The following is a 17,570-nucleotide window of genomic DNA, read 5'->3' on the forward strand; positions in this document are numbered from 1 at the left end:
CCATGAATTCTGCACTCTAGTTGCCATGAGCTCTCCATGCTCATTCTTCACTATTGTGACTCCAGACTTCTTGGGCACCACTTGTACTGGGATAACCCATTCACTATCTGAGATGGGGTAGATGATATCAGCTGCAAGCAGTCTGGTTACTTCCTTCTTGACAACTTCTAAGATGGTAGGATTTAACCGCCTTTGAGGTTAACGGACAGGCCTTGCTCCCTCTTCTAGAAATATCCTGTGCTCACAAACTTGAGGGCTGATGCCTACTATATCCACCAAGCTCCACCCAATTACTTTCTTGTGTCTTCTCAGCACACTAAGCAACTGCTCCTCTTGTTGGGAAGTGAGTTCCCTTGTAATGATGACTGGGAGCTTCTAATTTTCCTCAAGGTAAGCATACTTGAGGTGGGGTGGAAGGGGCTTTAACTCCATTTTTTGCTTATGGCTGGGCACTTGATCATCTGGAGCTAGTGATGATGGCAAAGTGTCCGCATTATGTTTAGAGGGTTTTCCCACACTTGTATCTTGCTCCATGTGCATTTCTTCTACTTTTTCTTGGTGAACTGCAGCTACAGTCTCATCAATGATGTCACACTGGAAGATGGAGTGATCTTCCGGAGGGTGCTTCATAGCTTCATCCAGGTTGAAGCTCACTGCTCTGCCATCTATCTCAAAGGAGTAAGTTCCTGAGAATGCATCCAACTTGAACTTTGAAGTCTTCAAAAATGGCCTTCCAAGCAGGATGGATGATGGTCTTCCTGAGTCATTAGGGGGCATCTCCAAAATATAGAAGTCAATAGAAAATGTGAGCCCCTTAATGCTCACAAGCATGTCCTCAGCAATTCCAACCACTGTGATTATGCTTTTATTTGCCAAAACAAAACGAGTTGCCGACCTTTTTAAGGGAGGGAGCTGATAAACCACTATTTCATGGTTTATCTTGTACTCAATTGAGTGGTTTTTATCAAGTCTTCACCCACTTATTTATATAAATTGCATGGTTTTACCATTCCTTCCTCATTTTATAAGATTTATGAAAACATGTTTCCTATGCTTTATTAATATTAAAAATTAATTATCCTTTATTGCCATTCGATGCCGTGATTTCTGTGTTAAGTATTTTCAGGTTTCATAGGGCAGGGATGGCTTAGAGGATAGAAACGAAACATACAAAAATGGAAGAAAAGCATAAAAATGGAGTTTTGAAGAGAAGGCAGCGACGCGAACGCATGGACAACGTGGCCGCGTGCCTGGCACAAAACACAATCGACGCGAACGCGTGGACGATGCGGACGCGTGACCAGGAAAAACTCTAGATGACGCGAACGCGTGACCCACGCGCACGCGTGATGGACGCCACGTGTAGAAACTGCAAAAAACTCCCCCAGCGATTTCTGAAACCCTTTTTGGCCCAGATCCAAGTCCAGAAACACATACTAGAGGCTATAAAGTGGGGGGATGCATCCATTCATGGGGGATGATCTATCTATTATTCAGTTTTCATAATTGAGATGTAGTTTTTAGAGAGAGAGGTTCTCTCCTCTCTCTTAGGATTAGGATTAGGATTTATATTAGGATTTAGGATTTCAACTTCTTCTCAGGTTCAATATTCCTTTTATATTTTTATTTATTCTAACGCTTTTATTCGTATCTGACTCATGTTACCAATTTGGCTTATGAATTCTTCGTATTTAGATTTGAATGTTTTATTTATTATAATTTGAGGTATTTCATATTTGACTTTGCTTTGCTTTATTTATATGAATGCTTTTAATTTAATTTAGATATTTTCTCCCTTTTGGCTCTGGTTAAGTAATTGGTGACGCTTGAGTTATCAAATAAAGCAGTGGTTGAAATTGGGAGTTGCTGATTAATTTGAGCTCCAATAACTCTAGCCTTTCCAAAGGAAAGACTAGGACTTGAGGATGAAATTAATTAGTCCACTTGACTTAACTAAGTGGGATTAAAACCCAATTCTCATCACCATTGATAAGGATAACTAGGATAGGAATTCCAGTTCTCATACCTTGCCAAGAGTTTTATTAATTATTAATTTATTTTTCTTGTCAATTAAATTACTTGTTCAAACCTTTTAAAAACCCAAAATTCTACCTTTTCCATAGCTAATAATAAGTCATATCTCCCTGCAATTCCTTGAGAAGATGACCCGAGGTTTAAATACTCGGTTATCAATTTTATTGGGTTTGCTTAAGTGACAAACAAAACTTTTGTACGAAAGGATTTTCTGTTGGTTTAGAAACTATACTTACAACGTGATTACTTTTATTCTTTACCGATAGAAAATTCCGATCGTCAGGAGCCTCAAAGCATCATATACAGACAATGGCATAATGCTAACACATGCACCTAAGTCACACATGCAGTCAAAAAATGTTACACCCCCAATGGTACACGTAACCATACATGGACCTGGATCCCCACATTTTTCTGGTATGGCACCCATTAAAGCAAATATAGAGCTACCTAAGGGAATAGTCTCTAGATCCTGTATTCTATCCTTATGCATGCATAAATCCTTTAGAAACTTCACATATTTAGGTACCTGGCTAATGGCATCAAAAAGTGGAATGGTTACCTCAACCTTTTTGAAGATCTCCACCATCTTTGGGTCGAGCTCCATCTGCTTTCTGGACTTCCTAGCAAGGTGTGGAAAGGGGATAAGGATGGCGTCTCTTGTAGCTTCAGCCTCCTTTGGTGCGCTATTCTCTGGTTGAGCTGCTTCTTCTTCAACCATGTCTTGTACTTCTTCCTCCTCTTCAGCATCTTCTACCTCAATAACATCTTCAACTTGAACGTTCTCCTTTGAGCTTGGCTCCTCATGGTTCCTCTCTTGCAGTGTGGTCCTGGACCTCAAAGTAATGGCATTGATGCCACCTTTGGGGTTGTGTAAGGGTTGAGAAGGAATTGCACTGGAGCTTGAAGGTTGATTGTTGGAGGCAATTAGTGAATCCATCCGGGAGACGAGAGCCTGTAAAGTAGCATTCAGACCGTTCAGAGTAGAATTAAGTGTATTCTGAATGTCTTGGTGTCCTTGCGTCATAGTGCGAAGCATCTCATCATTAGAAGAAGAAGGGGGTAAGTGATTTGAGGGGTCTGCTGTTGGTTGTTCTGAGGCATTTGGAACTGCCTTTGGTGAGGTGCTCTATAAGGCTGGTTTTGGTTCTGCTGTCTGTTGTTGTTGTTGTTGTTGTTCGACCTCTGATTTTCATTGTTGTCTCTGCCTCCTCTGTTGAATTTGTCCCTCCATTCTTGGTTGCAATTATCTCTCCATCCCTGGTTGGAATTATCTCTCCATCCCTGGTTAGAGTTGTCTTGCCAACCTTGATTGTAGTTTCCACCTTGGTTGTAATTGCCGCCTTGTTGATTGTATCCTTGATTCGGGTGGTCATAGAAATTATGAGTAGCTGCCAAGGTGTTGTCTTCTTGTTGGAGCTGCAGACACTCATCAGTGTAATGAGTATAATCGGCACATATTTCGCATACTCTTTGAGGAACCAACTGTTGACTCTGTTGTGGTGGGGGAGGCTGAGGTTGTTGTTGATTCAGCTATAGTTGCTTCAATATGTTGGTCATCTCTCCCAGAGTCTGAGTGAGAGCAGCAGTCTCACTGCTAGAGGAAACCTCTGCAACAGCCTTGGGATGGTTGTTCCTGTGCCTGACATTCTAGGTAGATTAAGCTAGATCGGTGATCAATTGCCACGCTTCTGTCGCCGTCTTGTACTTCTTCAAAGAGCCATTACTTGGAGCATCTATTGTAGTCTTATCATGAGGCTTCATGCCTTGTGTGAAGTAGCTAATCAACACCATCTGGTCAATCTTGTGGTGGGTGCATGAGTCTAGGAGATTCCTGAAGCGTTTCCAGTATTCGTAAAGGGTCTCTGACTCGCCTTGAATAATGCAGGAAATCTCTTTCCTCGGTCTGTCTGTAACTTCAGCTGGGAAGTATTTGTCCAGGAACTCCCTTCTGAGCAGATCCCAATTGGTAATGATTGCTTCAGGTTGAGTGTAGAACCACTCCCTTGCCCTTCTCTCAAGAGAAAATGGGAAGGCAGACAGCAAAATAGTAGTCTCATCTGCACCATGACGCCTAACAGTTGAGCAGGTTGTCTGAAAATCCCTGAGGTGCTTGATAGGCTCCTGAGCAGGTAAGCCATGAAACTTGGGTATTAGGTTGATTAGCGCAATTTTCAGTTCAAAATCTGGAGCCAGATTTGGGTGACGTGCTTGATACGGTTGCAGTGTAAAGTTTGGAGCGCCTGCTTCCTGGAGAGTAATCCTTCTGGGCTCCGCCATATTACCTGCACGTAAATCAATAGAATCAGTAGAAAATGAGCTTGTTTCTTCCTCAGATGGCGCTTCAGATTCGCCTTCAGAAGAGACTGGTGAATTGGTAGTAACCACTTCACCACCCTCAGAGGCTAACCGATGCCGAGCTCGCCTAATACGTGAAATAGTTCTTTCAATTTCAAGATCAAACGCGGCTAAACTCGGATCAGGCAACGAACGCGTCATTCAATGAAAGAAGCATACAGCTCATGGTAATAAAATAAAATAAAATATGCAAAAATTGAAAAATTAAAAATATTTACACCAACTAATAATTTAGCACGCTATTGCAACTCCTCGGCAACGGCGCCAAAAATTGATGGGGCGGAAATTAGCCAATTAAGAATTTATGATAAGAACAGCGTTGCAAGTACAGTTCTTAACCAACAAAAATCTGCTTATCAATTTAGAAGAGTTGTCACAAATTTAGAATAAAAATACTGGGAGTAGGAATCCCAGGTCGTCTCCCAACGAGTTGACAAAAGAGTGCTATTTTATTAATCAGGAGTTTTCCGAAAAATTTTAAGAGTTGAAGAACAGGAATTTAAGTAATCGTAAATTAAAGCAGTATAAATTAAAAGAGGTTTTATATAATCAGAATAAAAAGCCTTGACCGGGGGAAGATTATTCGGAAGTTCTATCCTTGTTGGACTTTCTCAAGTGTAATAGCAAGAGGTTGTTGTTTTCACTTAGTTAACCCTTACTAAATAAAGGAAAGTCAAGTGATTGAGCTAACTCTTATTCGCAAGTCCTAATCCTCTCCTTATGGAAGGATTAGCGTTAGTAAATAGAGAGTTAGCCAACAACTTCCAATTAAACTAATCACTTGAGTATTCCAACTCAAGGGTCTCCTTTTAATCAACCCCCAAGTCAAGTTAGGAGTCTACTCCATTGACATGAATGTAACTTTCATAAATGATAAAAAGGAATAAGAAGAAGACATGATAAATTAAATAAAATAATAACTGAAAATTAATTAAAGGCAAAAATAGTTCTTTGCATTAATAAATCCCAAAATCCTAACATACCTATCTGAACAGGGTTAATAGGTATTCAAAAGAGTAAAGGAATAAGAAAACAAACTAGAATAATGAAAACTTCAACGGAGGTAATGACTCTTCTCAATATCCAAAGCAAAAGCATAAAACTAGAAATCTATGAATGTAAAGGAAACCTAGAGGAAGTAGTAATTTTTCTCTAAGATTCAAAACTAAAACTAAAAACTATGCGAATGAGAATGTCTGTTGAGTCTCTGCTTGTCCCCTGGCTCTAGTCTGTGTTTCTGGGCCGAAAACTGGGTCCAAACTTGGCCAAAAATCGCCCCCAGCATTTTCTGTGATTTCTGCAGATACCGCACATCACGCATACGCGTCAGTCACGCGTACGCGTTGTCTGGCAAATTTCCTTGTCACGCGTACACGTCGCCATGCAAACTCCAATTCACACGCACGCGTGAGCCATGCGTGCGCGTCACTTCTCGCTGGTTGTCTCCTTTATTTCTTATGCTCCTTCCATTTTTGCAAGTTTCCTCTCCATCCTCTAAGTCATTCCTGCCCTATAAAGCCTGAAAACACTTAACACACAGATCACGGCATCGAATGGTATAAAGGGGAATTAAAAACATACAATTTAAAGGCTTAGGAAGCAAGTTTTCAATCATAGAACAAAATTGGGAAGGAATTGTAAAATCATGCAAATAGTATGAATAAGTGTGCAAAGAATTGATAAAAATTACTCAATAGAGCACAAGATAAACCATAAAATAGTGGTTTATCACCCATAGATTTGTGCAATTGCCTTCTGCTTGGCCATCTACACCTTTCTGTAGGACGGCTTGAAGTGATAGCTCGCTTGGACCGCACCTTGCAAAACCGGAATGGACACAGAGGGGTTGGATTGAATCAAAGGCAAGATTACCCGGCATATCAGACTGCTATCTAGCTGACGATGGTCTTGAGACATGGTGGGTGCTAGACAACTTTGGACTCCACCGACCCTCCGAACCTCCCTGAACACAACAACACAACATTGCTTTAGGCACTTCGTACACCTACTTAGTATATTGTAATGAAGTATTGAAAGGCACAGATAAACTTAATATTACCAGTATCCGAGGTTCTATCGAAGGACCACACGAAGGCTCCATTTACACCCATTATCAGCTTGACGGCACTGCACATGGTACTTTAAGCGGTCTGATTCTATCACTCGGTACTCCGCACTCCTCCAAATACTGTAGTTCTTCACACCTTGAAGCACTGCCTCTCGGCTTCTAAACTTGTGGCCGACTTGAAACTCTACACTACCGTCTAGGTTGTAATCCTCTTCACCCGTGTCAAGAAACGGAGTCCTCTCGTGCATGGCGTCCAAATCCAGACTGTGATAATGAGAGGGAACTGCCGAAAACGCCAGTATCGGAAGAGGTAGAGACAGGGCATGGCGGGTCGTAGTCGGAACGGGTGTCTCCGGAACACACTCATTCTCATCCACACTATCGGACGATCCGCTATCACCACTGTCCGCCACGTAATCCTCGTCCGACTACTCCTCGCCCACCTCCGCCTCATCAACTGGAACGGTGACATGAATGGGAGGTGGTGCGAAAGGTCGGTCGTCCTGCACATAGGTCGAGTATACGGAAGGACCACCGCCACTGTGTCCAACGTCCGCAGACAGCTCCATTACTTGCTCCACCATGATCCTCCCATGGATGTCGAACATCACTCGCACATGCTCGTCCCCTTGGAGTCGGAATAGTCGAAATCGGAAGACTCCATTACCCATGGGGGCTAGTAACATATACGCCACCCTCCCGATTTCCCTCTCTACTGTACCACCGAGCTTGCTCAGTATCAAACTCTTCAAATCCGACAACGTATTCACACGTTGAATGCGAAACAATATCGGATCCTTACACTCAAATGTCACCCCATTGTCGCCGTTTCTCATACGGTAATTAGGATACACAAGCACAACTATGTACAGACTATTACTGACCATGCCTTGTATTTGTGAAAAATATGATACAAAAAGTTTGTAAAGAATACCAAAGATTACACATCCTTTTATAGCCGGTGGAACACAACTCCATGTATCTCGTTTACGCTGTAAACGAGATAAATAATGCGTCATATTTTGTTTACAACATATGACTACAGAACGGAAAACGATAAATATTTGTAAAATTATTTATCAATGCATTTATTTTATTATTTAAATAAAAAATCTCCAACGCTAAAACAAAACCACACGCAAATTTCCCTCCAAAAAAGTGCAACTGCAACCTGCATTACATTCCTCGAAGAAAGAAAACGACGTCGCTGGGCTTTCCTATAAAATGGTGACAAATATGAAAAATTGAAAATGAAAACTGAAAAGAAAAGAAATTTTTGTTTTCTTTTAATGGTGATGGAACTTCTGAAGCTCTCAAAGTTCAAGCTCCAACTTCAATCCCTAATTTCCGAAGTTCGATATCTCAGGGTAACACTTTCTCTGAAAACCCGTTCGCCATGGACACTCCCTCCGTTTTCTTCGACTAACTTGAACTTTTTCAGGACAGAGAACGCTCTGCCACGGAACAGCACCGCCAACAAATCCAGGTTTTCCATTTTCTGTTCTTTTACTATTTTTCTTTAGAAAATTTTGGTTATTTTTTAAGTGCTTATTTGATTTGCGGTGTTTGAGAGCGAGATTAGAGGCAGAAGCAGAATGAGGAAGAGTTGACTATGAAGATACAGGAATTGCAGCAAGAGTTAGCTTCGGTCAAAGAAGAGCGCCAGAAACTGGAGAGACAGGTTTGTGGAATTTGATATTTGTATCTTTAAGATCTTGTTTCTCTTTGGAAATGAAATTTATTTTTGCTTCTAATGCAGGTAAATTACCTACAGAATGATAATGCGATGCTTGAAAGCAAGCACAAAGAGTTGAAGGGAACCCTAAATAGCGTGCTACAGTCTAGGGAGAATTTCGTGCATGCTTATGAGGTTATTTTTTGTATGATTGACTTTGGTCTTCTTAATATTCGTTATAAATATTGCCATATAAACCATTGAATATAGTCAGTAAAGGGGAAGAGATGGTGCTGATTCAGCAGTAGGAACCGAGAATTTTGATCATCTCAATTTTCTTTCATGGTTTGCGAGATTGTGTAGAATCTGATGAACATGTGATGTGTGAATTTGAGCAGAACTGGGAATCGGTGTTTATAACTATATAGCTATAGTGAACCCATTTCCCCCATTTTTGTGTGACAATTCTATGTATCTCCAGCGGTATTCATATCTAATCCATATGTTTGATTTTGAACCATATGATTTGTTAATTAGGATTTTGGTTGTTTCTGTAGATTACCAGGACAATGAAGGCTTGTACTTTATAGAGAAATTAATAACAGTTGGACTCCTCCTAATTAAGAAATTACACTGATCGTGTATTTGGGTTTAACAAAAATTTATGCAGGAATCTACTGCTCAAATGAAACGTTCAATTGAAACCAAAGACAGGATGATCAATGTTCTTTCAGAGAAAATAAACTCTCACTTATTGTTATTTGATTCGGTAGAGAAGGAGGTGTTTTATGTCAAGCAAATTGTGGACAAAGTGCAGAATCTTGTAAATGATAAAGAGGAAGTTGGTAAATAGATTTTCAGCTAATAGTCATTCCTGCGTTTTTATCTGGGGAACTGTATATTCATGCGATCAAATGATATAGAAGATTCATTGGTCTCTTGTTTCCTCCCTTTTCAATAATATCCTGTAAGCAGTGACTAGCCTGAGAAACAAAATGGACCGGGTCTCTACATTTGAAAAAGAATTTGTAGGTAACTTAAAACCCCCACTATCAATCTTACATATCTTAAATATGTTGTATGCTATTAATGATATATTTAGGTGCATGATGTGTTTCCATCCTGTCTAAGTTTCATCATCTGGGAAACGCTATTTTTTTGTTGCTCCAGAAAATATTACTGATCTAAGAAATAGACTGGAAAACAATGAGGCTGAATTACGAAGAAAGGATAGAGTCATCTCACAGCTAGAGGCAAAGCTGGATGCGGCAAGACTTAGCAATAATGATCGAGCTCATATAGAAGAAATATCCATACCAAAATGGAATAGTTGTCTTAATCAAATACAAAAGTTTCATTTAAATTTATTTGCTTTTACTTAACAGATTCTGTTGAAGTCTTCTCTTAACCCAGCTAAACATAAAGCAAACTTTATCAGCAAAGGATGTGGAGATACAAAACTTAATTTCAGACAAAGAGGTTGACATTCGATTTACCGCAATGTTTATGATTTCTGGTTGGAGGTCCTTTAACATTCTAACTCCTCTGAACATAATCCTAAGGCATTGCAATATGAAGTTGGAAGTTTACAACACATCCTACAGAGGATTCAGGACACTATAATGAATACGAATGAAGAGGTAAATGGATTTCATCCATTTTTGGCTAGAAGGATTTTATTTTTAATACAATTTCTGACTTGACTCTAATTTTACTGTGACATACATAGTTGTCATCTCTTTTTGAAATTTTATCTGTTTACTGTAAGTTTCATAAGTATACAAAGATGAATAGGAATACTATTTCTTTGTCAATTTTCTCAAGATTTTCTTTCACCCTTTTTAGATGGGCCTGTCTGCATGGTTGGATGATTGATACTTTAGTTTCAAACAATAATTTTTACTCTCTTGTTTTTAAAAGCTATTCTTCTAATTAGTTCTCAAGGTTGAGTTGTATTTCTACATTATGTATGTGTCAGCGCAATGCTTGTTTTTATTTCAGGACAAAATGTTATTCTCCTCAATTTTGTCACAAAAAGAAGCAAGCACAACAGATCTGAAGGCTACAAATAATAGGTAAAAATAACATATTGGTACACATGTTAACTTCATCTAAAAATTGCTGTTGGAATTTATAGCTTATTTAGTGCAGAATGAAAAAAATAAGACACTTGCGTTTCTAGGCTGTCATTCCTATATGGATGCAAGTGATACCTAATAATGAATGTATCAAAGATGTTGGACTTTCCTGCATTTCTAGGCTTCTATATGAATATTTCAATTATTTCGTTCTTATTAAACAATGCTGTCCATTTCCCAGGATGGAAGATATTGTTCCAGGCAAGGAAGAGAAGGCTCATGAACCTACTGAATGCTGACTTGAAGGGCAGAGGTTTATGTTCAATGTTATTTCCTTTATGTTTCTAAACAGTTTAATCAAGTCACTGGATCTAACTTTGTCAACAAACTCATATTTGATATTGGTAGATATATGAGAAATAGCTTTGAACCATGGCAGCAAAGAGGACAATGCATTTTCCTTGAAGAATATACTCTTTATTTTTTATATATTTCTTCTGGGACTTAATTGTTTGCAATTGGTTGCTTTAGTTAACCTAAGTAAAACCCAGAAGCACCAATTTTATGGTTCAAAAGTTTGATCTTTTTTACCCCAAATTTTTCTTTTAGATGTTTCTGTAAAATTTTCGATTAATTTCATAAAAAGTTGAAATTATCCTGATTTTTGTTACATGATAACTTCAGTTACCTAGGTGTAGCTCAAAAGCCGAAAAAAGAAGTGTTTGAAGAGCATCAATTTGCTGAAGGTATAGTGTCAATGCAGATTTATCAAAATTTCCAAGGGAGATAATTATAAATGTATTAAAATATATTAGCAATTAAACTATATAGTCATTACTCGTTTGCAGACATGAAGTTTTCTTCCATGTTAATCATTCTTAAAGTTTTTTTAACTCAAATTCATTAAACTCTTTGTTTCTATGGCCATTTGATCTTTTAAAGTTACAGTTTCAAGTTTGTTATTCACCTGTAATTTACTAAGTTTGGACAATGAACTCAACTGCTCAATCTTTGTTATGGAGGGCTGGAGGCAAATTGATTTGCAATTTGTTTTGACTTCCATACGGGACATGCTTTGAGATGGTAATAGATTTTAGAACCAGTTGAATTAGCATAATAGTTTACTAGTAGTGTCCGATGTTATTCTGCAGGTTTGATCAGATCCTCCTATGACAGCTTACAGCTGATAATCAATAGAGGTATGAATTTTTTATTCTCATTGTTGTAACATGGGTTGTCTGAAATAATGGTAATTCAGATATTTGATTTTAATTTAGTAGATACTTCCATGTTAGCATGACTTTGTTATTTTTTTATTTTTATCATTGGTTACTGTTTGGTTACTCATATTTATATTGTCATGAAAATAGGTGAAGGAGGCAGCACTATGAAAATGCACGGATAATGCCCTGTCGAAGCATGGTTTTGGTGCCACAATTTTTCTTTTTGCCTCTCATTGCTCATTCATCATTGACAATGCCACAAATTCCCTTTTGATCCTGTATGCTGTATTGGATGATCATTTGATAATGTAATGTCTGGTTCCTTTTTATTATTATTATTATTACTATTTTTTTGGGTGGGGGCTGTCATATTTATATACAATTACAAACTCCAATAGAAGGAAGAGACAGGACCACTTGTGGTCATTATTCTGTCTAGTCTTAATGAAAGTATCTATGGACCCAAATTTCTTTCTCTTTCAATAATCATGACAACAAGGAGAATCTTTTTTTTCCTTATGAAGCCATTGGGACTCGGATTCTATTATTATGAATTCAACTAAGAAGATTGGACTTGATTGAGGCTCAGTGAAAAATGAGTCTTCCAACAAGATTGTTTCCCCCCCCCCCCCCTCTCTCAAAACTCCCATTCAAAATCTCTACGAGATCAAGTTGTATAATTGTCCATTATCTTTGTCAATCCCCACTCTAACAAGGTATCTTTGGTACAAAGGAGAAAAGGATTATTTGAAAGAAAAATGCTAGGTGAATAAGTTATTTTTTTAACTAATTTAGACAGAGTCTTTTTTCTTCATATGCATCAACACTTTTTTCTTCAATTGGTATTTATTGTGCTAATAAGTTATTGAATTAATTTGGTTGAATTTAATTACTAAATAATTTGATCATATAGCATCACCGTATTTTAAAACAAGTAGTTTAGAAGTCTGAGCTGAGGTTGTTCCAACTTTCAACCAAATCTTGTACTTCGATAATAACTTGTCCACTTGACACTACCTGGAAGACAATCATGATTTTAACCTTTAGTAAGGTTAAGTCAACATCAAAAGTATATCGCTTATTGAAGAAAGGAAAAAAGATATATAGTTATTGTTCCTGGTCTAAGAGTCTTAATTTGTAAGGAGTAATGATTAGTGGGCTGACCATCAAAAAATAACTATTAGTGGGCTTTTCCGCTTTTATGAATTTTAGTGTAATGTCTCTAAGCTCCTCTCTTCTTTGATAGTTTTTAAGTATTATTTTTTACTATTAAAAAGAGGCCTTCATAGCAATGTTATTAGAGAACTTTTAGAATAATGAACCAATTTAAACTTTATCTATTTTCACGAAAGACAATATAATTTTTTATTAAAAAAATATTTTAACAATTAATATTATTTATTTTGAAATAATACGTATTTTTGGTTAAAAATTTTGTCAAATAGTTATCAAAATTAGTTTTGTAGGAAATTTTATTTGTAAACATAAAGTGTATTTTTTGTCCTTAACGTTTATAATTTTTTCAAAAATATTTCTAATGTTTAATTTTATTCAATTTTGTCTTTAATATTTTTGATTTATTTAATTTTGACCCTAACGTTTTAGATAAAATTAACATCCATAGATCATTTTGACATCAATCGGAACTATTAGAGACAAAATAGAATGAAGTTAAACGTTAAAAGTACTTTTGAAAAAAATTACAAATATTGAGGACAAAAAGCAGACTTTATCTTATTCGTAATATGTAGGAATTTTATACTCTCACAAAATTCATTTTAGTAATAGGACCAACCACTATTATTTTCAACACGTTTTTCATCCTCATCGTTATAATTTTTATCTCTATTATTTCTATTGAGCAACTATATCTTATCACCATTATTATTTTCTCTACTACTATCAACACAAACACAAACACTAACACTAACACATCAACATCATCATTCTATTTTTTCGTTTCTTATACGATGTTATTTTTTCCTATAAAAATTTTTCATACTACAGTTACTTTTTTTTCTTAGACATTATTTGCAACAATGATCCTTTTTTACTTAATCACCACGGTGAAAAAAGTTTCAAAAATAAATTTATTAAGAGTCTGTGTGAATTTAAAACTCTAAAAATTATCAATAAAATTCTTATAAAATCAATTTTTTGATTTTATAAGAAGTTTAAAATATAAATTTTAGGGGGTGGGCGAAGTATCCCTTTATTTTTCTGAGGTCGCATTTTCTTTCATAAAAATATGTAGGAAAGGCATTGAGTTTTTAATCAATTTGTTAAAGCTACTCAAGAAAAAAAAAATTTAAGATATTAAAAACTCAAATATCAGAGTCTTATTTCACAAATAAACATGTTTCCAAAACTTCATTTAGATTTTCTACTTAAAATCTACTATATTGTCTTGATGATTAGTAAATCTGAAATATTTGTAATTTAAATCCGGACTACTACATAGCCATTAGCTAGATATTGTGAATGACATTTACATTTAAAAAATGGTATCCACATTAATTGAAATGTCTATTAATATTGAGAAGATATTCAATATTATTAATGAAGTGAGAGAATAGAAGTCTAATTATTTTTTAATTAAGATATTGAAGTTCATACCTAATAAAAACTTATAAATTTAATAGTTATTAAATTTAATTTTATTATTTTATCACTTTTTTACTTGATTTTTTTCCCCAAAACTTTAAGCTTTTCTATGTCAAAAAACAAAATAGAAAAAGGCATTAACCTTTTCGTGGCACGTGTATTTCACACTATCTAAGGCCTCAAGTAAGTGCTTTCAATGTTCACTATACACATTTTCAAATGAGTAGTTTAGGATCTAGCTACCCATGTTACAGCTGTTTACAATGCAACTTTTAATAACGAAAAAGAAAAAGGAGTTGGTCTCTTTTTTATATCAATTATTATGAATTTAAAACTATAATCTCATAATCTGAAACGTTTCACAAGTTATGGTAGATGGTCTATGATAGATCATAGAAGTTAGAAATGTTGAATCTAAAATATTGCACGAGTGTCATAATATAATATTGAGCTATATAAAAATAGTTTTGCAAATGCAAAAGCAACACATGCAATAATTTCAGCGTTAAGAAGGGAAATCTAACAGTAACTTTTTTCCATTCTTTTACCTTGCTAAGAAGACAAAATTTTGATCCTTAATTCCGTCAGAAATTTCCAGCTTTGCTCAAAGCACGAGAAAGAAATACGTGGTTGCATTGAGTCAAACCCATCAATGCACTGATTTTGGAGTACACTCATTTAAGTGCTGCTTGGGGAATAGTGAGAATGCAATAATGATGCGACTTTGCTAAAAGAAGTGCGATATCCATATTTCCGCTTTTTAATTTTGGTGTTGTATCTCATAGTGGTATTTTTTTTAAAAGAAATGTTAGTTGTTTTTTAATTTTTTGTTTTTATTTAATTTTTTAAAGAATTTATTATTATTTAATTAATTTAAATATCTATTTTTATGTATTAGTTGTTTTAAAAATTAGAAAAATTATTTATTTTTTATTTTTTTTAAAAAAATTGAATGCAGAACAATATTTAAAAGATATTTAGTTATATTGTTTTTAATAAAATTGACGGTATATTTTTTATGTGAAGATAATAAATTTGAGGGTCAAATTTTTTAAATTTGTAAATTGAATTCTTGAATTTATTTTATGATAAAAAAATATTTTAACACAACTCAGACTTTTTAATTTGTGCATTATAAAATTTAATTTTTAAATTTTTTTTATAAATTTTATTATTTTTTAAATTTGAAAATTTGATTTGTTATTTAAATTTAAAAAAATTATATAAAAAATACACCAATTAACTATTATAATAAATTACACACAATTTTTTTTTATATTTCTAAAAAAATTAGCCTCATATTTAAGATGCAAGATATTTAAATCCAAATTTTGACGAGAAATTCTTAAATTATATATTACGGGCAGGACAATTAAATTTTTAAAGGACTTTTATAAGAACTATTTGGGTTAAAAATATAAATACAAATTGATAAATCCATGATGATGCTTAATATTGGACATGTTAGGTTTATTTGTTATTTTTCAATTAATTAAGTCTATTGACTTGGTAAAATTTTTAGAGGCTTAATTATCTTATTATTCATAATATAAATCATATACTATATTAAATAAGATAGAGAAAAATAATAAAACATGTAAAATATTAAATTTATTATTTTACTCATATTCTTTATTATTGAGTACTAATTTAATTGTTGAAGAGTTTCAATTCAATTACTATAACTTCTATTGTTTGATTGTATGTGTAGATATGACATTTTTATTATTTCAATACCGTTCTTGAGGTTTAAGTACAAAGTCTAGCTAGATAAGGTAATGATTTAAATTCGCTTAAATTGAGTATGGTATCAAGAAAACAACGATTTAATAAGCAACATAATATAAGCATAACCACAGTTAAGGGAAGAACATAGATAATGTTATACATCAAACATAGTCACTTGTAGCGCACATATATATGCAATAACATAAATAAAGTTATTTATTTATGTAACACATAACACTTTGTAGAAGCGGAATTATTTTGACTCTATAGGAAAGATTAGGTCTTTGAGTTGGTTCCGGAAGATAAAACCTATGAAGGATCTTCTTCGGAACTAGAGAGATATTCATTAGGGATAAATTGGGAAATAACTTTTCTTAGAAAGGTATAGATTTGAATGGAAGGAAAATGGTGGTCTTCAATGGATTTGTGAGATGTTAGGTTTGATAGTGGTGAGTACTGTGAAATTTTTGTTTTTTTGAAATGAATTATAATCACTCTTTATTTTTCAAAACAAATAAAAATATCTTTAAATACACAATTTTTTTTTTCGGGCTGGGATGTAATTTGCCTAGACACTAGGCAACTATGCGTTTGAGATGCAGGTTGTCTAAACATGAGGCAAAATGGGTCCCAACATGGTCTCCACCTAAAAAATCAATCTTTTTATAATTAGAAAAAAATATATAAAAGACATTTTATAAGTAATTAAAATAAATTAAAATAATTTTATTTTGTTGGAATGCAGTTCGTCTAGACAATAGGCAAACCACATGTTTGAGATGCAATTTGCCTAGACATTAAGTAAATTATATGCTATAACACTACAATACATACATTTGGATATTATCAGCGGCTTTGGCGTTGGTAATTTATTTTACTGACAGCTAAACTGTCAGTAATATTATGTGAGTAAATAGCTCGTTAAAAAATATTGATTGATGGTAATATTAGTGTTGCAGAAAAAAAAATTATTTACTATAGCAACAACTGTCAGTTAAATAAAAAATATTTTTTATTAAAAAATAAATTGCACCTTTACTAATGCTAAAGATGTTGATAGAATTGAAAACTGATTTTTTTATAAAATATTTTACCAACAGTAGCGATCTCGTCGAATTGGGTGGTGATGTAGGCGATCTCTCCCTCACATCTAAGGTTCAAAGTGAACCGAGCTAAGCCGTCACGAAAATTGAGTTTGACTCACGACTCGATTCATTAACAATCGAACCTATTTCTTAAGTTCAAATTCGACTCACGAAAAGCACACGAGCTGGCTCAAATAACAGAAATATAATTTATAATTCTATATCAATAAATTATAACTAATATATATTTAAAAAAATTTAAAAAGATCAATTTTATATATTGTCTATCTATCAATTATACATTTTTTACTTATGTCCTACATCAAAAGTATAGATTAAATAAATATAGGATATGTGTGTTAATAATATATATTTTTTTTGGTGACTTTTTTTTTTACCAAAAATATGAGACTCGAACCCGCAACTTCTTAATTGAGTATGGGGAGACTATGCCATTTGTTAATAATATATATTATTAATACATAATATATATTATTAATACATAATATATATAGAGAAAAACTCTGCGTACAAGCGATTAGGGCTTGTAAGTATTACAAGTCAATTAAACTCTAATCCCCAAAATTCGCTGCAAGTGCTACATTCTTTACACGCGCTACATCCCTTCTTCTTCTCCTTCTTTTTCGATCGTTCTTTTCTCCCCCTTTCTCACTGGTTTGTTCTTCGTCATTGACGTTAGTTCCTCCACATACTGTT

The 17,570-nt window shown here is 34.6% G+C and overlaps 1 protein-coding gene across 5 annotated transcripts; it reads left to right on the forward strand.

Annotated features, from left to right (window-relative positions):
- Nucleotides 1-7,638: 7,638 nt before the first annotated feature.
- Nucleotides 7,639-11,774, forward strand: LOC112750143 (uncharacterized). Of its 5 annotated transcripts, none has more exons than XM_025798710.3 (14): nt 7,640-7,827; nt 7,902-7,946; nt 8,043-8,141; nt 8,220-8,330; nt 8,806-8,980; nt 9,111-9,167; nt 9,306-9,442; nt 9,555-9,614; nt 9,698-9,775; nt 10,137-10,210; nt 10,455-10,526; nt 10,898-10,959; nt 11,365-11,412; nt 11,584-11,774. In XM_025798710.3, exons 1-11 carry the CDS (start codon nt 7,711-7,713, stop codon nt 10,510-10,512), a joined length of 1,011 nt encoding a protein of 336 aa, XP_025654495.1. In that variant the 5' UTR covers nt 7,640-7,710; the 3' UTR covers nt 10,513-10,526; nt 10,898-10,959; nt 11,365-11,412; nt 11,584-11,774. The 5 variants fall into 5 exon arrangements, with proteins under 5 accessions (XP_025654496.1, XP_025654495.1, XP_025654500.1 ...); XM_025798715.3 differs by having other exon boundaries at nt 7,707-7,827; nt 7,907-7,946; nt 8,032-8,141; XM_025798713.3 differs by having other exon boundaries at nt 7,707-7,827; nt 7,907-7,946.
- The last annotated feature ends 5,796 nt before the right edge of the window (nt 11,775-17,570 follow it).

The sequence above is a fragment of the Arachis hypogaea genome, chromosome 15, assembly GCF_003086295.3.
Source record: "Arachis hypogaea cultivar Tifrunner chromosome 15, arahy.Tifrunner.gnm2.J5K5, whole genome shotgun sequence".
NCBI lineage: Eukaryota > Viridiplantae > Streptophyta > Magnoliopsida > Fabales > Fabaceae > Arachis > Arachis hypogaea.